This window comes from Gymnogyps californianus, unplaced genomic scaffold (genome assembly GCF_018139145.2).
Source record: "Gymnogyps californianus isolate 813 unplaced genomic scaffold, ASM1813914v2 HiC_scaffold_101, whole genome shotgun sequence".
NCBI classification, from domain to species: Eukaryota; Metazoa; Chordata; class Aves; order Accipitriformes; family Cathartidae; genus Gymnogyps; species Gymnogyps californianus.
Genome location: NW_026113982.1, coordinates 128760 through 153587, shown reverse-complemented (window position 1 = coordinate 153587; position 24828 = coordinate 128760). Strand labels below are relative to the sequence as shown.

General features: G+C 35.9%; 1 protein-coding gene across 1 annotated transcript in view; it reads left to right on the top strand.

The window, feature by feature from the left end:
- Positions 1 to 24828, top strand: part of LOC127027897 (mitogen-activated protein kinase kinase kinase 1-like) — a 62324-nt gene that overhangs the window by 30887 nt on the left and 6609 nt on the right. Inside the window, exons 3-16 of the mRNA XM_050913760.1 lie at positions 7893 to 8043; positions 11174 to 11377; positions 12012 to 12212; positions 13103 to 13219; positions 13774 to 13922; positions 16327 to 16448; positions 17176 to 17257; positions 17385 to 17565; positions 18347 to 18637; positions 19071 to 19192; positions 20367 to 20458; positions 20717 to 20906; positions 21230 to 22496; positions 23548 to 23700. Coding sequence (XP_050769717.1) covers positions 7893 to 8043; positions 11174 to 11377; positions 12012 to 12212; positions 13103 to 13219; positions 13774 to 13922; positions 16327 to 16448; positions 17176 to 17257; positions 17385 to 17565; positions 18347 to 18637; positions 19071 to 19192; positions 20367 to 20458; positions 20717 to 20906; positions 21230 to 22496; positions 23548 to 23700 — 3322 coding nt within the window. The remainder of the gene's footprint in view (positions 1 to 7892; positions 8044 to 11173; positions 11378 to 12011; positions 12213 to 13102; positions 13220 to 13773; positions 13923 to 16326; positions 16449 to 17175; positions 17258 to 17384; positions 17566 to 18346; positions 18638 to 19070; positions 19193 to 20366; positions 20459 to 20716; positions 20907 to 21229; positions 22497 to 23547; positions 23701 to 24828) is intronic.

The window sequence follows — 24828 nt, the reverse complement described above, 5'->3', positions numbered from 1 at the left end:
ACTCTATTGCTCAGTTGTGTTGCTGATTAGAAAGCACAATGAAAGATTAACTCTCCAGTTCTGGAAAACTCTCCTCCATTTCTCTTCAAAGCGGTTTTTTAGCAGCAGTAAGAAAATTTATCACAATTCTGCCAAACATAGATGCAGTTGGGATGATTTAGAGTTCAGTGCTTATTTTAAAATATTACTAATTATTTTCAATATATTTTGTGGCCTCAAAGTCCCACATAAGGTTAGAAACAGATTTGTTCCAACTACCCTATAAGTACATATACCAGAATGCTTGCATAATGCAATAGTGGGTGAATATCAGTGTAGATTGGGGTTGTTCCCCAGTGTGGTTTATTTTGTCCTGTTGGTCATATCTTTTTAATCTTTCTGTAATTCCTCAGATAAAGAATTGCTTTCAGTGTTCAAAGTAGCATGGTGGTGTAATCAGTACAGTGATGATATTTTACAAGTTTTTACAAAACAATTGCTTACACAATCTTGATGGAAGGAAAAGATTTCTTGTAGCTGACAAGCATGAGAATCTTAAAGTGCTATCTTTGAATCAAAAAACTTTTGTTAATTTCAAAAAGTAATGCAAGAAATGAGAAGTAGCTAAAGCTTTTTCTGGTAGACTGCTGAAAGGTAGAAGTGAAGGCATCACCCCCTGCTCCACCATAGCATTTACTTGATTTGAATTCAAAAATGTTATCTGACTTTTTGCAGCACATCTAGATTTGCTTTTTTAATTTTATTTTTCACATATTACTTTCCCTGTAATGGTTACTGAAGCCATTGGCCTAGAGAACTCAGGAGTGTGGTCAAAGCAGGATGCAGGAGCTAGCATGTAGAGCTATATGTACTGAGCAGTGGTTTCAGTAAGCTTGATGGCCCGCAAAACCTGCTGAAGGTTGGCAGTAGTCCACTGGAAGTCAGTGTCCTAACCAAAAATCTGAAGGTGATGTCAAATACTGCTACTCCTTTCATGAATCTGGAGTTAGTAGGACCACATAAGTTTCACTAGATAAAAATAAATAAATTCTGCTTGCTTCATTTATTAAGATTGTTTCACAGCTAGGAAAATGACATCTAGCTGACCCAATAGGTCTTACTTCTTCCATCCTCCCTCAAATACTGTATCAATGTTTAATACTGCTTCTAGTTGCTCTTGCACAGTATGTCTTGATGGAATTAGACTCTTCCTTTTCCAAAAAGTGTATTTTGCATAAGTGTAGTATCTGTCTACATAGTTTCATGCATCTTTCTAGATATATGTAATGTTATTTTTATCTTTTATGGTGGGGTGTCCATGGTTTGTGAAACTGTTTCTCCCAGATGCTTGCTTACAGGAGAATATATTGTGCCTGGGAGGGAATGACTATACTGAAACTTCAATGTAAAGCCTTTCTGATCAAATTCTGTTTATGTAGAATGCTGTGTCCTTCCTCAAATTACTGGTGACAAGCTGGAGCTCTTGTAATGTTTCCCTAGTGTTATGCTTTCACACTACTATGTGAATATGTCTGCAACTTTTCTGTCAATTTTAAGCAAATACTGAAGATATCTCTTTTCCTTTATCCAAGCCAATACAAAAGGGATGTGAGCTCATTGCATTTTTACTTGACAGTATGTGATTTTTAATTAGTATCAAGATTTATATTTCTAAAGTAGTATATGTTACTACAAATTAAAAGCTTAAGTACATTGTTATAAGTGGGATATGAATGCAGCAAAGTCTTCAAATAAAATCTCAGTCAGGAATATGCTGAGGATAAGAAAAAATGGTATATTTTTGTTAAGGAGTAGTCTGTATACTTGCTGTCCTGTAATCAGCTTCCTTGCTTTCACAGACCTATTTGGTGGTTATGGAATTTCTTTAATTGCTTTCTAACTACATTGATTTTTTTTAAGTTACCTCACTAAATACTCCCCTCCTCATCAGATAAGATTGATGCACTTAATTTCTCTTTATATTCTGGATTTTAAAGAAGCTGAAATAGGAGTTATTGAAACCATAACCATTTTTAGCCATATGCTTGCAGAAGTTTTGAATGCCTTTTCCTGCCACTTTTTTTTGTTGTGGTAGCTTGTTATCATCTTACAGGTAGCTTGTTATCTTACAAAAATAAACAATTGTAATAGTAGCTGCCACTGTTAGAATAGATGTAGTAGTTGTATGCCTGGCCTGTGGCTAGACTAGTTGACAGACATCACTGAAAGGTCCCTCCTTGTTGCACAGGGAGACGTGCTCTCCCCATACAGGACAGAGCACTCTGTATAGCGTGTGAGGGTGTTATATGTGTGAGTTACTGAAGATCCTAAGTCTGGGTCTTCATGGCAAAATCACAGTTCACCTGTGACTTTCTGCTGATAGAAAATATGCTGTCCACTATGGATCTACCATAAGTGGGTGAAGGGGTCTAATACGTTGCTATAGAGTAGTGTTTCTTCACCTAGAAGTTACTCAAAATAGGCTTGCAAGGAATTTTTTACTTTATTTCTGCATCTCAGGAAAGCTTTTTATGCTAGAGCCAGAAACATATGTGGAAATGTTTAGTCCCCTTTGGCTTTTGGAGCTAAGTTCAGCGTATGCATGAGTCTTTGCAGGACAAGGAGACATTTTGAACGGGTCTCTGAGTGTTGGTAAGACAGACGTCTCTTTAGCAAGGTTTAGTGCTTATTTAATACATTTTATTACTGAATTCCTAAATCATAAGAAATCAAATTAATAATATTAATTGCCAGTGTAACTCAGACTGATAAATATATGGACAAGCTTACATGAAAAGAGGAAAAAACAAATTAGAGCATAAGCTTCAAGATGAATACCAAATAACAAAACCAGATACAGACAAGATACATAAATAAGAAAATAAATTGGGAAGATTAGCATACCAGGGTCCTGTTTCATGACTTCTAAATGCTACTTTAGTAAAACTAGTAGATGGCAATAATAATTTTTATAACTCTCAGCAGCGTACACTAAGAAACCAACGTAATCCTGGTGAGAAATATGATTTTTACCATGGAAACGGTATTAAAATCATTCTTCAGAAAAGAACAAGAGCAAACCTGTTAAACGTCTTTCTGGGTCTCTAGTCTCCTTCTGTAAGGCTAGAGATTGTTGGGTTTTATAACTTTTTAAATTTAGCTTTAAATCTTTTAAAGACATTTCTTTTGAAAAGAGTAAGTTTGGTTCTCCATTTGCATTACATACCATTTACTGCCTAACCAGTCATTAAGACTTAAATTTTACTGTTATGTTTCTTTGCTAGAAATAACATTTATAAGCCTTTATTTTCTTATTTGCTTTATGTGGTTTATTTTTATGATCATCTTTTGCTGAGAGAACTTTAAAATTCTCTTTACAGCAGCAATTTTGGAACACTTGTTATCTGCTGATAATTCTGCAGTTTTGAACAGTGCCAGAATGGTCTAAATTCCCTTTCTTGTTTATAACTCTTCAAGAAATTATCTAATAGGTTGTAGCTTTGGAAAAATCTACATAGCTAATCCTGTCCAAGTTACTACTTTATATGCTAATCCCTTTCTCTAATACCTATGCTTGTGATCCTATAACCTGGTGTAGATGAAATAATCATAGTTGACTGTCAGTGAGCACTTGTATTGCTATCTTTTTCTTTTTAATGACATTACTGCAGTTCTTAGAGTAATACCCCGTAGTATGTCACACCAGGGTGGGGGCAGGACATGCTTTTTCTCTTCAGTTACCCCAATGTGAACTGGGCATGCTGTTCTCTGTTGGGATACTGAAGTTTGTCATACAGTAATAAACTTACTGAATCTTTGTGTAAGCTGTATTACCACACTTCAGATATTAGTCAAATACACAGAATTATGAAAAGAATTAAGCTGCACAATTATTAGTGGCTTTGGGCCTTCATGTATCAATATAAATTATCTACTTCCTGTAATTTCTAGAAATTTTGCTCAATAATGGAATGAACTTTTATAGAGATAAAATACCAGACTCTATTCAAAAGCATTCATTGCTTTTTCATTAAACCCTAGGCTGCTTTTCTCACAACCTGTTGTTAAGCGCATTGCTCTGATAGAGCTGCTGTGTGACCACTTTTGTTCATGAGTGTGTTCTGTGGTCACCCATGGTTTGACCACTGCTGGCACGCAAGTTACCTTTGCTAACTTGCTTCAGACAAATGTTTTAAAAAAAAAAAAAATAAAAAAAATTACTTAGCAGCTAATAACTTTTCTCCTCCCTACGATTATTTGTGGATATGGCAGACAGAGCTTTCCTTTTCTTGGTGAATTGACTCTTTCCTATTTTAGAACTTGCCTTCTTCCTGTTTTCCTACTGCTAATAAAATCTGGTCCAGTGTGGCTATTGGATAAAGCTGTTTGCCCAAATAAGATAGCAGAGAAGCAAAGACATCTTAAGTGTTTCTAAACATTGAGAAGCGCAGGAAAATGAATTGGAGCTACTATTCAGCTTTCATATACTGTTATATGCCCTTTGTAAGAAAAATACTTGCAGAGAATTAGTATTAAATTCACTGAGCCATTCAGAAGTAAAACTTGCTTGTAATTTTGCAAGTTTGCTAAATAAAGTGTATTGCATACCTTGTGTTTAAAATATTGAATCATTGATCCATAGAGAACCAGTTGTTAATCTAAATGTTCAATTACTGTTTGCAAGTCTTCAAAATTAAGACTCAGAAACAAAGGACAAAGTTTTTGCCTTCTGTATTGCACAAGATGTTGCATTAGACTTTCCATGCAGTACATTAATTCTAGTGTATTTAGTTTTATAGTTCATGAAGCACATTAATTCAAAGTGAACAATGCAATTATTAATGTGCAGACCACTAAGCTTATTCATTAAAAAAACAGTAGTCATCACACTATTGAGCTTTCTCAGTACTTTAAAATTACAATTTGGATCCATTTCTTCAGAATTTCTTGACTAATATGGGAGCTGATGTCTGGTTTAAAACTAATAATAAAAAGAATTTAAAAGATTCTTAATGCTGCCATTTTGGGGGGGGGAGGGGGAGTTGAAAAGTTAAATTTTATCTGGAAAAAAGCCTTGTATCCTTTTTGCTTGATTCATGAGAAACTGAAATATTTGAGCAAAATCCTTGCTTCCTGATGAAGCAGAAAGGTGGGATGTTGAGAAATGTCAGGCTCCCTGGTCCAAGCTAGCACATTCTCTGAGACTTTTTTTTTGGCATGCTCCTTAACTGTGTCATTGCTGTTCAAATAAAGTACTACATGGCAGTCACTTAAGCACATTGTTACCTTGACTCAGGAATAGCTTTTGCTGTATGAAGATCGGGATCAGAGCAGGAGCAAGTCCTCAGTGGAGTACACTCTGGGTTTATTATTATTTTTTTGTGCTGAGGTACAGTGATATGGGGACTGGCAACCCAGCTGTTGTCGTGTAGGCAAACTTCAGCTTGACTAGAATAGATGAGGGGTTTTGCTTTAGATTAAAAAATAAACAAAACCTGTAAGTTTAGGCTACAAAATGAGGATGTCCTGCAGCATGCAGGAAACTTTGTGCATTCACAGGAGAAAAATTTTTTCCACAGATCCAACAGTATAAGAATATTTAGTAAACTATAGTTTTAGCTGAGCTTGAGTTAAAATAGGAAGGTTTTTTGAATGCTTCAGAAACTGTATTCTATAAAAATACACACAATAACTAAATTCTGCAAAAAGATAACTGGTTTCCTGAGCAAAAGCTTTCAGACTTGGTTGGTCTTTCCCACCTGCATGGAGGAAAAGCACAAGAGTTCTTTGTGCAGGCAAGAGTAGATCAGTTTAGCTGTCACATGAGAGGAAAATAGTTGCTTCTGCTTTTTAGATAACAAGTACAGATTGTGAAGCCTCCACTGTCATATTGCATTGTTCATGAAGTCTAAGGGCCTCTCGGATTTTTTTTATCAGTTGGGAAGTTAATCATGGTTATATGAACAAATGAAATACTGTGCCATTCTTTCACTGCTGGGATAGTGTTTTCTGTCTTGTATACAAAGTATTCATGTGACTGAGATGGTTCATGCTATGGAATAACTAATAAAAAACAGAGTAACTCTATTTTTAACTTGCACCTGTATTATTTTGGAGCTGTACTGTTCTTATGCAGACAAAGATTTTTGTCTTTGAACTGATTTTATTTTAACTGAGGAAAAAATGTAAAATCAGCCCTTTCTAGACAATAGGATTTTTTCCCCTATTTTAAGCTTTTAGGCACATTCTCCATTTGGACTCTACCTGCTGCTGTAATGTCTTTGTTTTTCATGAAGAATTGCTAGTTTTTGTCTCTTTCTAGAAAGCAATAGTATGAAGTTCAGTGTTGGGGCAAAAATAACTTGTCACTTGCATTAGTTTTGAAGTTAAGCAAGCATTAATGCTTAACCTCTGAAAAAACATTTGTTCTTAGGTGGATTGTTTTTTATTTATAAACATTTAAGTAATTGCTAGACACTGTTCTGAGTGTCTAAATTTGGTTATTAACAGGTAGGTTTAGATGTTGCTTGAAAGAAAATGAATTTTGTTTACAATATCCATCTGCTGCTTGTTTCAGCACTCAACAGGAAGAGTTATTTCCTGTCTCAGAATACTTTGTTTTCTTTGTCTACAATGAGAGAAAAAAAACAAACCATGACTACTCCTTCTGACCAGTGAAAACATCTCATTTTTCTACGTAGGGATTTGTGATAAATGAACTTCAGTAATACATTGCTGATAGGCATTGTAACTTTAATATCTTATTGCTTATTGCAGTGAATGTTGTAGGGAATATGTTGTAGGTCATCATACAGTACATAAATGTAGTTTTAACTGCATAGCTGAAAGTTTTAGAAGTTGAAGACTGCATGAAAGCAGCGGATGTAAATAGAAACTGCTTCTCATTGTAACTAAATTATTATATAGCCTTATCTTCCACTTTAAGTTGTGATTTTATTTTTGAAACAATTTTATTCTAAGAGTTGGCTTAATCAAGCTTGCTTATTTTTAAAGACAGCTAACTTCAAGAAGATGGAAGGGGATCATGTACTGCTGCTTAAGAATGTGGTTTTCTTGGTGATTTAGCAGATAATTCGATAGAATCAGGAAATCTTCCAGACTATATTTGTTTTTCAGTGTCTGACAGTATTTTTTTGCTGCTTTGTTGCTAGCAATCACAGGCAACTACTTTGCTGTAGGTCAAAAAAGCATAAGCCCAGATGGATTATACTTTTATTTTACAGATATGAACTTGCTGTGACTTTTTTGCTATAATTATAGCTTGCTTGAAGTGCTTTTGAATCATCAGTCAGAAAGCAATTCTCAAGGACACTAGCCTTACTTTAAACATACTGTGTATTAGTTTACAACTAGACACAGAAATAATGAAAGTCCTCTTTTTTTTTTTGAGGAAGAGTTTATGTATAGGAAGAGGCACTACATACATAGCTTCATGCTTCATGCTTGTGCATCCTATGAAGATGGAAACTTTTCACCATTAACTTATATTCATCTTGTAAACTGTTTTAAAATAGAGATTGCAAGCTTTGAATTGCCAATGCATGCATGAACCATCACAACACTTCTGAAACTTTTGATGAATGACATGACATACAGGGTAACTTTTGTATTGGTCTAACGTTTGCCGAGACATTCCTCTTTACTGGGTGTCCGATGTTACAAGCAATACACATTTTAAAGAAATACCCCTCAAAACAGGTAGCTGCGAACTTCAGACTAGCAAATTAGTTGTAACTCTTGAAAGTCTTGCTGCAGTCAGTTGGAAGTAATGTTTTAGTAGCTGCATTGTAAGGAGAGGGAGAACAGGATGGCACAAAGCTTAAGAATGCTATAGTATTATACCTTAACCAAAAATAATTGTATCTATGACTATATTTTTTTCTTTGCTGTAGTTGTGACATGGAGAATAGAGAAACCCTCAGGGGGTTGCAGAAGATGGATGACCGCCCAGAAGAGCGTATGATCAGGGAGAAACTCAAGGCAATGTGTATGCCAGCCTGGAAGCATGAATGGCTGGAAAGAAGAAGCAGGAGAGGCCCTGTGGTAAGTGGCACAGAAGTAAGGGTAATGTCTGACAACTATTACAAATAAAAATCCCTTAAATTTCTTTCTTTTAGAAGCCTCTTTAACAATTTGTGGACTCTTAATTGTGATCCCCTCATTCATTTTTTTAATGAGCTGTTTAACAGGAAATTGGCTGACTTTGAGGTGTATGCATTTATTAAGCTTTATTTAAAAAAAAAAAAAAAAACATTGCTGTGCTGCTGATTGTGTAGTATAAAATATTGCTGTGGCAACACTGCCCTCTAATGTCAACAGCAACAGTAACTCTTGTTCATTAGATAAAAACTTACATTTGAGTGCAGAACTGCACTGTAGTGCTTTGTACTCCATTCTTTAGGGTTTTATGACTTCGCATTTCCTTAGTTTGAAAATGTTAAACATATAGAAAACTTTAACGTGTGTGGATTTTTTTGCTAGATGAATATACAAACTGCAAGCTTATTAGAACCAGAAAAATCAAATCTGAGTAACTCCTTCACATAAGTCTCAACTCTGCTAAAACTTGGATGCCAGAGTATTCCTATTAGCATTTTTGGGTAATGCTTTTGTATAAATGGCTCAGAAGTAATTTTAAGAAATTTCAGACAGATCAAACTGAAAACTTAAACACAGTTATGATTCTAACACTAGTATATTCAGTATAATGCTGGTTAGTTAATAGCAATTAGTTACTGTGGTGGGTTGACCCTGGCTGGATGCCAGGTGCCCACCAAAGCCACTCTGTCACTCCCCTTCCTCAACTGGACAGGGGAGAGAAAATGTAATGAAAGGCTCGTGGGTTGAGATAAGGACAGATTAATAAAGCAAAAGCAAAGGTCGCGCGCGAAAGCAAAGGAAAACAAAAGATTTTATTCTCTACTTCCCATCAGCAGGCGATGTTTGGCCACTTCCCAGGAAGCAGGGCTTCAGTACGCGTAGTGGTTGCTCTGGAAGACAAACATAAATAAACGAATGCCCCCCTTCCTCCTCCTCCCCCTAGCTTTTATACTGAGCAGACGTCATATGGTATGGAATATCCCTTTGGTCAGTTTGGGTCAGCTGTCCTGGCTATGTCCCCTCCCAAGATCTTGCCCACCCCCAGCCTACTGGTGAGGGGGGGCAATGTTGGAGAGACAGCCTTGATGCTGTGGGAGCACTGCTCAGCAGTAGCCAAAACACTGGTGTGTTATCAACACCTTTCTAGCTACCAAGACAGAGCACAGCACTATGAGGGCTGCTATGGGGAAAGTGAACTCCATCTCAGCCAGACCCAATACAGTTAGTAAAAGTGTAGTTGCATTGGTCAATGTGACTCCTGTGTAACATTGATGGGAGTGCTAATTTAAAGCTAAGATCATCTGATGCAGTAAACAAGTGTTTGGGGGCAGCTTTTCTAGAACAGAAATAAGGGCTATGTTGGTAACTTTCTGTCATAAAAACATTGAAAATACTTAAAGTGCACCAAAAAAGCAATACCTCGAATAACACAAAACAGTTCTTACTTGAAAAAATTTTTAAATGCGTCTTAGTTACTGCATAGCTTGAAATTATGGTTCCCTGCTCAGCCCACTTCCCTTGAGGTTTCTGGGTTTTTTATACAATTTTTGATACTCCAGATTCTCAATTACTACCATTTTACATTTAAGCTTTTTCAAGCACTAGCAACTGATAAATGTAACTTGTCCATAGGTACGTGAATTTGCATTTTGACCTTCCAGGAAAGAAAAAAAAGCATTACAATAATCAGTAGGAAGAAAAAAAAGCCTGCATTGCTTTTCATACTTTTCCTTTATCCTGTTCATTTTCATAATCAGACAGCAATATATTTTAAAACAACAACAAAGGTTTCTGAAAAGTTCAGGTTTGCAAGAAGTATATATTCGATATGGTGACTTCTTAGAGTAAAACAAGCAGTGCTTGGATCAAGGCTATAAACACAGGTCTTTCCTCTCTTGGGCAGTGCCTAACTGTTAGGCTACAACCTTCTCATTGTCCTCTTCTCCCTGTAGCCTGCTGAAACTGAAATGTATTTCTGGATAGTGGAACAGCTTCAGCTAGATGAGTTAAATGCTTTAGTTTAAAATAGTGTTTGACCTTGTGGATGCAGTCCAAATCATCAGGTAGAAAGGCACTGAGGCTGGATGTTTCTTCCTCCTCATACCCTGATCAGGGAAAGCCCCTTCCATATTTTTTTTTTTTTTCCCCTAAATCAGAGACCTCTGCAATTTTCTAGGAGAGGTCTGCTCTGTTAATCTGAACTGTTACTTGGAGCTTCCCTCTGGCTTTGAGTCAAGCCTCTAAGACATGGAGAAATGTAAAACTAAAACTGCCTGCTGTGACTGGGGGCCCTTACTCTTCTCATGCATTATGTAGGTCTGAGGGGCAGGCAGCTGACAGTTGTCTTGAAATATTCCATATCAGTGTCAAAATTCAATGTTTATGCAACAAAGCACTGTATTAGAAGTGTGTTTGCTCACTCTTCTTGAGCACATGTGTCTATTCAGGTAGTGCAGTACTGTGCACAGTGATTAGCTCAGATACCAGATGCAGTGTAGCTGTTTTACTCGTATTGCAGGCAGAAAAGCTGGCTGTGGTTCTCATAGGGCACAGCACACCTTAATTTTGCTGTATTGCCTCCAAGTTTAAAGTAATTTTACTTTGCAGCAAGTGTTCATATTGTGCTGTAGAAATAGCAATCCTAGTATTTATCAACTGATGCTTACTGTATGTAACAGATGGATCCAAGGTTATAGCTCTTAAATAAGCAGACAGTGCCTGTAGAAAAAATTCTTTTGGCTCCTACTATCTAAATGGGAGAGTTGCTGTCCTCTGAGATACCGTGAATGAAAATTACAGAAGCACTTTGAGAATCAAATCAGTTGCTGCCACAACTCTAACATAAGTGGCACAAATGGACAGGAGAAAAGGTTCTTGCTTTTGTGTTGCATATAGATTGACAAGATAGCCCCTATTAGATGTTAATATTAGAACCTGGGGAATATGCAAACTTTGGATGTCTAAATAATGGTTTAATTATAATGCTAGCAAAACAAGTTTTGATGAATTTGTCTTGCTTTTTAATGTAAAATGATCAATTCGTGATTCTAACGCATGGCTTAATTCCTGCAAGGTGGTGAAACCTATCTCTGGGAAAGGAGATGGATTGGAAATGAACAAACTCTCTCTAGAGCCTCGGGCTGAAGGACAAAGCACTGCTGCTTCACTTACACAGAAAGGAAGACGTAGTCCTTCTCCTAGTAGCTTTTCATCATCCTCTAGGACAGTTAAATCTGAATCACCGGGTGTTAGAAGAAAAAGGGTATCTCCAGTGCCTGTAAGTTGCAAGCTGTGATGTAATTTTTAATTTGGCTATATACTGCAATCTTTTGCTTAGAGAAGCAATTGGTATCTAATCCTTCCTGGGTAGGCAAGATGCTGATATAAAGGGGTTATGACAGGGTATCACTTGAGCGAGATATGCAGAGCATATCTCACGTTACACTTCTCGTGTGGAATCTTGTTCTCTGCTCTTAGGTGTGTGTTTTCTTCTTAATTCAGTCCTGCTTTCAATTTTTTTTGTAGGAAATAAATTAAGAAATATAGGTACTCAGTTGTGAAGACATGTATATTCTCTTAGCTTGATTTGCACGAAGAGGTGCTAGGAGTTTGGCTTTTGCTTTTTGGTTTTTTGTTTGGTTTTTTCCCCCTGTAGTTTTGCATGTCGGTTCTCCAGGTAAGTATATTCCCTTGGGGGATAGGATTGTTGACTGGACCCCCACCCCCCCAACTCTCTTCTGCCCTTGAGTTCTGGGCATGGAAGAAAATTAATCATTTTAAATTCATATAGTCTAAGCAGGTTATAGTTTCTTCAGGTTTTGGGGACTCTTATTCAATGTCTTTTGGGGAAAAAATACATAGTTAAACTTACTATTGTCCTGGAAATGCTCATGATGGAACTGCTTATGTAGTTTCAGAGTGGACGAATAACGCCACCTCGACGAGCCCCATCTCCAGATGGCTCCTCTCCATACAGCCCTGAGGAAACAAATCGTCGTGTCAACAAAGTTATGCGAGCCAGGCTGTACCTGCTGCAGCAGATAGGACCCAACTCTTTCTTAATTGGCGGAGATAGCCCTGATAATAAATACAGAGTGTTTATTGGGCCTCAGGTAGAGAATGTTTTTGTGTTGTTTGTAGCTTTTACTAATTTATAGTTAATCTTGATCTAATTTGGTTTTGTACAGTTTTCCAAGTTAGTCACCAACCCTTGCTAATGGTTCTATAAAGTAATGTTTAAAAGATGTAATCTGTGCTTATGTAATATAATGATCAGCTTGTATTTTTCAAATATGTAGCAAGTATTAGTTTTGTCTAGAGTTTCTTTTAAAAAAGACTATGGGAAGTAATTACTAATGTTCTGTATATTTCTCATTCCTAGAAGTGGCTCCTAATTATTTATCTTAAGTATTTTTGGCTATAATTTGGCTACTTCATTTTCCTAGTTTCTCACTCTGAAATGCTATATTTCCTCTATTCATGGGATATATAAATGACAAGCACATGACACAATTTCTTTAATGGTGTGATAATTTCATTAATACCCACAGTGAGGTTCTCTTCAGAGACTTGCATAGTACTGCTGTGATGCTGTGTTGGGGAACATTTAGGTGTTTGAGTAAACAGAAGCATCTCATTTAAGTTTGATTGCTGTCATGTTATGGGTATATGATGATTATATGCATAAATTCCTTCTAGTATGAAGCGTAGCAATAGCTTCAGCTGATTTTAAAAAATAAAAAAGGAGAAAAGTCAAGAGAAAACTGGTGTTATAATTGTCTGCTTTTCCATACATATTTCTGAACAATGTTTTGGGGATTCACATTTTCTGTAAGGCCATGCAAGAAGATATTTATGTCTATATATGAAATATTTTGCATTAACTACTATTTTTTTTAAAAAGTGTGTGTGTGGAGGGGACTAGTATATGTCTCCACGATGTACTTAATGATCTGTGTAATTATCAATTCAGTAGAGCCCTAGCATATACTTTTCTTTGCAGACTTGTAGCTGTGGCCGTGGGACATTTTGTATTCATCTGCTGTTCGTTATGTTGCGGGTCTTCCAGCTTGAACCATCAGACCCAATGCTCTGGAGAAAGACGCTGAAGAACTTTGAGGTAATAGATTTCTAATAGATCTAATGGCAGATCTAAAATACACTCCAGGTAAAAGTCTTTAGGGCGTTATCTTAAAAATGCTGAGAACTGCTGCATTTCAAAGCAACAAGAATAATGTTTTTAATTATATCTTTAGTTTGGGTTCAAGAGCCCTGCAAGTAGGGGGAAAAAAAAAGCTGCAAATAAAAGGCATAACTAAAAGAATTAGTAGAGAGCTGTAGTTTAGCGAGTGATTCAAATCTTGGATTTTCTACTCAAATTTGTATATCTGTCTCACTGATTAGCTGAAAGGTAAACAGAACAAGGATCTTCAGAAGTAACTGTGTGTATACTTAAAGCTATTATTTTTAATAAGCAAATAGGTTTTTGTAAAGTTTCTTGTGATCTATTTGTTAGTAAGACTTCTGAAATTCCTGCTGCTGCTACTGCTAATGCATTATTGTGAAGGTGAATAGATCTTTCTTAGCAGTAGTTAAGCTTCAGTAATATTACTTTTTAAATGCAAGCTATTCATAGCATAAATATGACTGTTGCTATCTTTTTCTGATGTTTAGGTTGAGAGTTTGTTCCAGAAATATCACAGTAGGCGTAGCTCGAGGATCAAAGCTCCATCTCGTAACACCATCCAGAAGTTTGTCTCACGCATGTCAAATTCTCATACATTGTCATCATCTAGTACTTCTACATCTAGTTCAGAAAACAGGTTAGTATTTTTCTAAAGGAATTAAAAGCTTTATTCTGTAGTTTTTCCTAATTTTCGAGGTTTAGAATCACATACATTCTTTGTTCAAAGCTGCTTTCATTTCAAGCCATGTTAAGTCTCTGTATTTGCAAACAATCAAGAGTCAAGCATACATTAGTCAGTCATACCAAGTGGGCATATTTGCTTTATACCTTCTGTTTGAAAAACATTAAGTAGAGTTGTGAAAAGAATTTTTTTTGACTATGAATTTGGGAAACCAACTCTAGAAATGTAAGTGATCATTTGCAAGACTGAAGCATATATTAACTTTGGAAACTTGCTTATTTGTGTGCATTTGTTCAAATACAGCACTTGTGCAAATGTTGACAAATGAAGAAACAGGATTTCATTTTTTTATTCTTGTCCTAATAACTTTGTACTACTTCAGAGAAATGCTTGTGCCTATGACAATATATTGAAATTTCTGGGTAAATGTACTGTTTGTGTAAACATATATAATAAATGTTTTTTATATATCTATATATTTTAAAAAACACTTAATGCAAAATGAGTGGTTAAACTATTTTAAGGGAGTTATTAAACTATTATGATTTTTATAGTTTATACCATATTAAAAGATGCCTTATCAATTTTAAGTGATGTTTGATTCTTTGATAGTTTTTCTGACTTCTTGAGCGCTTTTGCTTGTTCTTTTCCTTTTATTTTGAAAAGGTATTGGTTAACTTTTTTTAAACAAGTGATTTGTGCATGCATTAGTTAGTGGACTGAGTGAAGTAGACATCCTATAGAGAGATCAAACCACAGAAGGCAACCAAAACTGAGGCTTTCTTTTGTGTAAAGTGAAACTTAAAGGAGTACCTTGATATGTTACTATGTGATAAGAAGCATATAGTTAGATGAATATATTCAGACAGGTTTATAATTCTGATATACAGATTGATCTTAATTTCCCATAGTCTTTTAATTATTTTTCCAAATTGTCAAATTGTGTCATTTTAAAGAAATTACATAAGTAGTTCCAGAGTATATTATGTATTTAACTGGTTTATTTGGCAAGCCAGTTCCTTTAATTACATACCTTGTGTAGGAAGATTTTTTTTTTTCATAGGAATGGCTTTATTGGACTGTGAACTTTGCTACATTAGTTTTCATTTTTGACAGGATGAAAGATTTTTTCGGTTGTTTGCCAGTATACCTGATGATTAGTTCCCAGTATTACTGATTCAATGAGATAAGTTGTCATTCTGTGTGAGTCTAATCTTGCACGATATAAGTATTGGAGAACACTGAGCATCAGATTCGTTTGAGATAAGTTTACTCAGTTCTGATAATTACTGTGACTTGCAGTTATTTTTGTTTTACTACTAATTCTTCAAAAATAAGTTTTAAATTAATACTTGTGTTTCTATACATGCCATGGAACTGAATTTTTCACTGTAAGCTTATTTGTGGATTTTTCAAGGACAAAAAATTAATGTCAACCATTTGTAAGAAAATAGAAGCGAATATATATGTATAGAAACAATGTATATACGAATTATTTTTATTTTAAAAATATACTGTTGCTGAACAAATACAGGGTTCCTGCAAACTTTTAGACACGTACCAACTATAACTTAAATTTTTACTATGAATAGTAAGAGTTTTGCACATTTAAACAATATTACAGAAGATTAAATCTGTGTTTTTCATTACATGTTGTTTAAGTTTAGAATAATTTTTCTGGCGAAATATCTGGTTATATCCATTTAAAAATTAAGGTGGGGGTAAATAAAATGAAAGCAACATAAAACAGGGAAAATGGTGGGTTTTTTTAAATCTACATGTGATATGTAGGTATATTAGTGTTCATGTGAATCTATTACATCTGTTTCTCAGTGGCAGAAAATTCTTGAGTGGCTGTTATCTTCTGTTTTACATGTTCATCAAATAGTAGTTACAGTTTTCTGTGATGGGCTAAAGACTATCTTGTGACTCAATACTCTGAAAGGAGCGTGGGGAAAAAAATGTATGTAGCTTTCAAAAATCTAAAAATTTCTTAGTTTTTCAAAACCAAAGGATAAGTAAAAAAGCAAAGATTCTTTTGTTTAAAGAAGCCTTGGGGGGGGATAAGTGCCCAAGGCTGGGCCTTTCAATCTCTAATTGGTATCTGACCTAGTTTGAAAAGATGTCATGCATTTTGTGACATTCCCTTTCATTTCAACAAAGTGTTATCTGTACTCAGTGCTTCTAAAAATTTGGTTGCTCACTTATTCAGACCAAGGTTTAGGAGAATGATTCATGAATAGCATATGGTTATTTGGAAGTGACTGTTCCAAACTGGAAGTTTAATCTTTTTCACTGTTAAAGCCTGTTCTGAATTCTGATATGCCATTTTTACAATCATAAATATTTATTTTTATAGTATGAAGGATGAAGAAGAACAGATGTGCCCCATTTGTTTGTTAGGCATGCTGGATGAAGAGAGCCTAACTGTGTGTGAAGATGGCTGCAGGAACAAATTACACCACCACTGCATGTCAATATGTATGTTGTCATCTTTGTCTCGTTAAGTTCTGGTGACTCTAAATATGCAGAAGTGTTATAACTTTGTGTGTGTGTTGTAGGGTTTTTTGTTTGTTTTAAAAGTTAAACAGAAACCTGCTCTTAAGTGATGACTGTAGCTCTTTGAGAGTTTGGTATCATTCAGGTACTATTGATATGCCTTATTTATCAGTTATCAAATTACAACTTGATTTGTGAATGCTTTGAGAAAGAAGTTAACTGCAGAGCTAGAGGTTTGAGCCTCTTACCTGAGTGAGAAGATCATGTCCAATTAGAGCAAGGTTAGGAACAGACTTTTACCCCTCTGACTTGTCATTAGAATGCATGAAAGTCATCTACTAGGATTATATAGTGAATTATGGAGTATGTTTTTATGTACTGCATTAAAGTATATAAATAGTTTGCTTTAACAAATAAAATTCCATCTCCCATGTTTTAATACTTTTGAAAAAGTATTGCTTATGTTTGAGGCACAAGAACCAACTGTGTTTCAATTCATAACTTTAATATTAATTGTAGTGCTAAGCTGAAGTGTTTCTGTGTGCAAAAATGTTTAAATGCACATATTTATCAGGCTTCTGCACATGGTTCAGTTCAGAAGTGTTTATCCTGAAACTGACATTCTTCAGTAAAGCTTAAAAATAATGCCGTGTCCTGGTTTTATGCACTGTAAAACTGAAATACGTATTATCCCATTGCTGTGTTCCAGGGGCAGAAGAATGCAGAAGAAACAGAGAGCCACTTATATGTCCTCTTTGTAGATCTAAATGGAGATCTCATGATTTCTATAGGTAAGGATTCAGTCTGAGTATAACAAACTATCTGTTTCTGGATCCTTAGTTGATGTTCCTAAATATGTTAAAGTATTTACTTTGGTCTTCCATTTGTTAATCCGTGTTATTTGTTGTTAATCTGTAGTCATGAATTGCCAAGCCCTGTGGATTCTTCTTCTGTTCTCCATGTGGTTCATCAACAAATTCAGCAGCAATCTACAGTTGGATCACAGAGAAGAACCCAAGATAGCAATTTTAACCTTACTCATTATGGGGTCCAGCAGATCCCTTCTGCCTATAAAGATTTAGCTGAGCCATGGATTCAGGTAATTTTACTTTGTAAAAGAAGCTTCAAATGTAAAAACTGATTTTTTTAACTGTTTTTGCTAGATTTGTCAAATCAACAATTCAAAAACTTATTCTGAATCCCATCAGCTTTATGGTTGATTATTATTGGAAAGAATTATATTTAACTTGCATCAGAAAAGGTTTTCCAGTCTTGTTTTCACTGGGGTTTTCAGTTTTGGACTTCATCTCAGACCTCATATTAAAGGTCCATGTAACAAAATGTAGTATTCTTAATTCTAGTTTTGGTTGTGCAAGTGTCACATAAATACAAAGTTGGCACTTACTGTTACCCAAGTTGGGTTGCAGGAGCCGAATGACCTAAATAACCTCTAGAGTCTAGAGGTGGGTTCAACTGAGCAGGAATCATGTACTTAAGAGTGGGAGAACTTGTATTGCCTATATGTCTGCTGTAACTTTTGTCTGATATAGCCAGATCTTGGTTTCAGGCTTGTTTATATCAATGTCTAGAAACAAACTCCATACTGAATAATTAAAATTCAGAGTGAATGAAACATCCATACAGTCATTCCCCCACTTCTCTTAACAGAGTTTTTGGAGAACTGATGACTTAAAAATGAAACATCATAAATGATATCACAGAATCTTTTTTAAGACGCTACCTTCTGGCACACTTTTGCTGTCAGGCTTCTTAAGGTGATCTTTCACCAGAAACATTTCTTTGCTCTTTTTGATTGCTTAAGTACTCAAGTTGCAGTATTATTCAATTTGACTCCTGTAATGTTACTTTTTCCTTGACAGGTATTTGGAATGGAGTTAGTTGGCTGCTTGTTTTCTCGAAACTGGAATATACGAGAGATGGCACTTAGACGTCTTTCCCATGACGTTAGTGGTGCTCTATTACTGGCTAATGGTGAAAGCACTGGAAATTCTGGAAGTAGCAATGGAAACAACACAAGTGCTGGAGCTTTGGGAGCAGTTAGTGGGTCATCTCAGACCGGTATCTCAGGAGATGTGGTGGTAGAATCCTGCTGTGGTGTGCTGTCCGTGGTCTGTGCCGACCCTGTCTACAAAGTGTATGTTGCTGCTTTAGTAAGTAGTTGTTTACTCATTGTATTCTAGTAACTTCCAAATGACTTCATTTTTGAAAGGGAGGAGATATATGAAGTCAGGAATCCTAATAATTGTTGTTGAGCACCACTGATGACTTTTAACCATCATCTGAAAGCGGGTTGAACAAAATCCTCAGCAAGAGTGAAATGGTATGACTCCACTGGTCAAATATAAGGAAATGCTTGCTACAGTGCTAAGTGTTAACAGTACTTGTATAACCATATTCTTTCCAATCTCAAAGAATACATGACTAATTCTAACAGTGAATATATAGTAAGCTGTTTATTCTTTGAAAATTTCACTGATATTTTGAATGCAATTTATATAGAACTATTTACAACTCTTAAAAAAAAAAAATAAAATTTGTGTAACTAATTTGATTTCATATGTATTTTTTTTTCCTTTCTCTTAGAAAACCTTAAGAGCCATGCTGGTATATACTCCTTGTCATACTTTAGCAGAGAGGACTAAACTACAGCAACTTCTCAAGCCAGTTGTAGAGACAATATTAGTTAAATGTGCAGATGCCAACAGGTATGGTGTCTCGTGAACTTCAAATTCATTTTGGATTGTTACTGAAATTTCTTGAAGCTTCATTTGTTGCTATTTTATATGGAACTAGGAGACCATTTACAGGTGGCAGTGAAATGAAATGTGTGGATCATATGTATAAATGTTTTTGTTAAAGTCTAGTTGCTACCAACCAACTTGTCTTGAAAGATGTAGGTTTTGAAGGCACCTGATTATATTTTTCCAGCACTTACGGATCTTAAATGATACTCTGCTTGCATAAGGCCTTTTTCCCCCTTAAATAAAGGAAGATATGTTGAGTGCAGTCATTAACCATCCCCTCTGTCTCAGTTGATATTGCTTTGGTCTAATTCTCATGACTCCCATTTAAGTAGTCAGCAAGTACCAATCATCAAATCTTGTATCTTTAATATATATGTATGTTTCCTACTTCAACAAAAGCTGTTGTACATCTATGTCATGAAGTGTTAACATAACACTGCTGCTTTTTACTTCATAGTGTAATGTTAGGAGATGGCTATTCTGAGTGAATGCATTTGGCAGTTCTGGCTTGAGTAGGCCTTGTCTTCCTCTCCTAAGCTACCCCGTCCACTCTGCCAGACCAACCATTTCTTCAGCTGTACTGTAAACTAGATGCAGAAGTCCACCAGATTGATATTTTGTTTGTTTGGGGGTTTTTTGGTTTTGTCTCAGTTTAGTTCCTAAGCAGCATTGCTTCTGAAACTGCAACTAGAGATGCACTGGCAATAGTTTAGCAATAGAAAATCTAAAATTAAAGGTATAAGTGAAATAGAACTGTTCCTTATGGTGCTGGATTCCTGGATTTGGCCTGTTTGTGCAAGAGGATGAGATTCTAATGTGCAGTTGAACTAATTTCTTTTAATAAAGAGATTATTGCATGAAAGTTTCAAAGAATTTGAGAAATGGGGAAGCTGATTTCTATTTGGGTTTTTTTATTAATAATAGACATTACGTTTCTGGAAGTATCCTTGCAAAAAATGTCACAACTACTCGTAGCTTACAGATAGAGGATTATAGAAGTGTATTGGAATGAAGTGATGTGAAATAATTTTCCAAGCATGATTCCAAGCTAATGACTATTGAAATGTAAGGATTAAAATACTTTCAAGAAAAAATATCTGCTAAAAGTTGTTTGGGTCTTTTGTTTTAATTTTAGTCGAACAAGCCAACTTTCAGTCTCAACACTATTGGAGATGTGTAAAGGCCAAGCGGGAGAGCTGGCAGTTGGGAGAGAAATACTTAAATCTGGTAATAATAGCTCTTCATATATAATTGAATTATAATTACAAGCAAATATACTGAAGTGTTTTAAATTTAATACAGGTTTTATCCTGTATTTGCCAGCATGGCAAAGAGAACAGTGTTGCTCTCCGCAGTTTGGGGGGGGAGGGTGGTGTTAATTTGGGTGCACATTGTATATTTCTGTATGATATAGTTCTGATCTTCTTAGATCAGAATTTAGATTGTGAACATATCTAATCCTTATTTTATCAACTTTTTTTATAGGGTCTATTGGTATTGGTGGTGTTGATTATGTCTTAAACTGTATTCTCGGAATCCAAACTGAGTCTAGCAACTGGCAAGTGCTACTGGGGCGACTTTGTCTAATAGACAGACTTCTGTTGGAATTTCCTGGTGAATTTTATCCCCACATTGTCTGTGGGAGTGTTTTACAGGCTGATACTGTAGTAGACAGGTACTTACACTATGTGACTATTACTCTTTGTAGTTGAATGTGGTGTTGGTGATTTCTTCAAAAAATGGTTGTCTTAATTTCTGTAAACAAATAGTGTATACTTATATGCAAAAGTGCACCTACTTTACAGAGTAAATGGTTGCCTTTCTTTTTTTAACTTCTGACCTGTGAAACCAATTCTGAAGCACCAGTGCAGCAATAAGTCTCCTTTCTACTGCAGAACTGACAGCTAAATAGATTATCTCGAAATGGCTTTCTTGGCACTAGTTAACTAGAGTGTATCAGTTTATAAGACACTTCTTTTCTTTTTTCTTAACTTTCAGGTATAAGAAACTTCTCTCCCTCTTAAATTTTGCCTTGCAGTCAATTGACAATTCCCACTCAATGGTTGGAAAACTATCGCGGAGAGTATTTTTGAGTGCAGCAAGAATGGTGGCAAGAGTGCCCCATGTTTTTGTAAAGCTGTTAGAAATGTTGAGTGTGACAAGCTCAACTCATTACGTAAGGATGCGTCGACGTCTGATGGCAATAGCAGATGAAATGGAAATTGCAGATGCCATCCAGCTAGGCATGGAAGAAATGTACTCTGGGGAATGTCAACATGAAGGCTTTTTGCAGCTACCTGTACCAGATAACTCTCCAGAAGCTACAGAAAGTAATACTCCTAACAATACTGTCCAGTTATCAAGGAAAAGTGAGAAAAGTTTAAGTGATAAAAAACTGAATGCCAGTCTAGAGGACACTTCTGAGATGCTGGTTGGCCTTGCTGTGGGACTTCCTGTTTCATCAGTAACCACTGAGCAACCAAAGCCAGCCATTCAAACAAAAGGAAAACCTTCCAGTCAGTGTTTGAACTCTTCTCCCTTATCCAGTCATTCTCAGTCATTATTCCCAATGCTTCGGTCTCCTTCAAACCCATCTGTACTAGCTGGCACTGTAACAGATGTCTCTCAACTCAGACCTCAGGGATTCATCCCCTGCAAAATCCCCTCACCTTCTCCTCAAACACAGTGGAAACTTTCTCTCCAGTTTCAGAGAAACTGTTCTGAAAATAAAGAACCAGAGAAACTTTCTCCAGTTTTTACCCAAGCCAGGCCATTGCTATCCAGTCACATACACAGGCCAAAGCCATCACAACCCACCCCAAGTGATGTGAACAAGCAGGGAGAAACCTCAAACAATATGACACTTGACCTGAATGATATTTTGCGGTGTGATGGCAATAGTAGTAGCAGTGTGGTTATACCAAGTGAAGAGGCAGTGTTCACACCGGTAGATGAGAAATGTCAATTGGATGTTAATGCAGAGCTCAATTCCAGTATTGAGGACCTGCTCGAGGCCTCCATGCCAATGAGTGATGGCACAGTTACATTCAAGTCTGAAGTTGCAGTTCTTTCTCCTGAGCGGGCAGAAAATGATGATACTTACAAAGATGATGTAAATCATAATCAAAAATGCAAGGAAAAGATGGAAGCTGAAGAAGAGGAAGCTTTAGCTATTGCTATGGCAATGTCGGCATCTCAAGATGCCCTGCCAATAATTCCCCAACTACAGGTTGAAAATGGTGAAGATATAATCATTCAGCAGGATGTAAGTATACATATGGTAATTTAGCATAAGTCTCAACTGAGGGTCACTGAATTTATAAAGCAGTGCTGTTGTATTTCCAAAGTTGTATAAAACAAAGGGACTCAATACCCTCTCCTAGAAGTTGGAGTAAAACAGTCTACTAGTAGAGGGTGCTAACAAAATCCTTCTATGGTTATTAACAAGTTTAGAGACAGTATTTGGAAGAGACACATCATGTCATATACCAACCTTTAAAATGGCAAAGAAGAAAGTGTAAAAGTGGGGAAACGGGAAATGAGAACAAAGTTTTTATGCAGGAGTAGAACTGTACTGGGTCTTAATGCTGATTTACTTTGAAGGCAATTGTACAAAACCGAATTAGTTTCTGAAAGAAAAGGCAGACAGAGTAGGAAGAGATCTTGCTGTCAGCACATCTTGAGAGAGATGATGTGAGATACTTTAGAAATCAGAAAAAAGATGTTTGTTTGCAAATAGACAAAAGCATAAAAAATAAGAGTAGAGAAAGGAAGGAGTATTTTATAAAAGTTTACAAAATGGTTGAGTGTATTGACTTGAGAGTAAGACAGGTGCTGGAAGCTTGTGAGGCTGCATGCCTAGGAAAGGTAACAGACTTGGTAGTTACTGGAAGGAGGAATGAAATGTTACCTCATGCAAAGGATCACAAAACCCAACATGTGAAGCATAAAATGACAGAAATAAATTAAGTAGAAAACATGATTTTGTGTTTACTATAGGTGCTGACTAAAACCTTGACTAGACATGAGATCAGGAATAGAAAAAAGTCTTGCTCCTATTTGTGTCCTTACATCTTGCCTTTCACCTTCAGGTAGTAACATAGAGGAGGCTCTCTGTTCTTACGTACGGTAGGAATATGTGGATTAAGGGATACACTGGTGTTTTGGTCTCAACTGAAACATGTATGACATGCAGTACAAATAACTGTAAGAGAGAGGAGAGGCATATAAACTTGGATATTTCATAACCTTCCAGAATGTCTACATTTTAGATGCATGTTAGTAAACATGGGATTGATTTGGAATTTAATTTGCAGACACCAGAAACCCTGCCTGGACATACCAAAGCAAAACACAATTACAGAGAAGATGCAGAATGGCTTAAAGGTCAGCAAATTGGTCTTGGAGCTTTCTCTTCCTGTTACCAAGCTCAAGATGTAGGAACAGGGACATTAATGGCTGTAAAACAGGTAAATAGTCACTTTCTTGAATATATTGTGCTTGTTCTTCAGTATTTCTTTGAAATATTAAATATAAAAGCTCTCTGCTCTCACAGACTTCTGTTCCCTACTTCCTCTTCTCCCTGTCAAGTGTACTCACATGATACATAATACAAAGTCTTTATGTGCATGGAATTAACATAATGTTTTCAGTTTCTTTTACTTCTCCTTAAAAGGAAAAAAAGTACTTTTTTTATATGCCCCTTTTCTTTCATAGTTCCTCAAATGCATTTTTGGTTTTTATCAAGTTCACAAATCAGTGACAGAGATAGGAATGGAGTCCAGGTCTCTTGATCCCAAATTGATGCTCTATTTGAAAGATAGCTATTAAAAGTAATTTCCCCTTGTCAAGATTTTTTCTTAAAACAGTTTAAGTGGAGAAAATGTAGTTTAATGCTTGTTTCCTCTGATCCAACAGCCAACTTTGAGGCAAGTATTTTTAATATTTAAATTATTAGATACAAAAATGTGACTGAGAAGAGACCCAAATGCATATGCTTCGCTCAAGATTTTGGAAGTTTCTAGATGTGAGTAAATCTTCCACACTTAAGGTGCCCTAGGTCTGAATCAGTGATACCAACATAGAGGGAATCTTAGTCCTAACATTTTCTTATTAATTCTAGAATGAACTTATATCTATGAAATTGAGCAATTTCAAAACATTTAATCAGGGAAAGAATATCTGTCATCACATATTTTTCCTTTGAAACTCTTTTGCTTGTGAAAGAGTAGGACTGTCCATGTGGTCCTTAAGGCTCCTTCTGGAGAGATGATGATGATTCTGAGGCCCAGGGGAAATTCTCTGCAGCATACTATTTTTTCAGATTTAGTATGGATCGGAGCTGGAGTTGGCTCCAGTTCCATTTCTGAACTTCTGATTGGCTTTTTTTGCCCATTGACTTTCTGGGATAAGAGGTTTAGTTATGAAACAGATAGTATGGTTAAACTGGTAAAAAGTCTTACAAATAACATCACTGTCAGAATCCTGTTTCAGGCCTTATCTTTCTTCCTTTTCTTCAACATCTGAAAAAAAAAATAAAAAAAAAAAAAATTTCCTAGCTTAAGTAGAGGAGAGGGAAGTTTCCCCACACCACACTT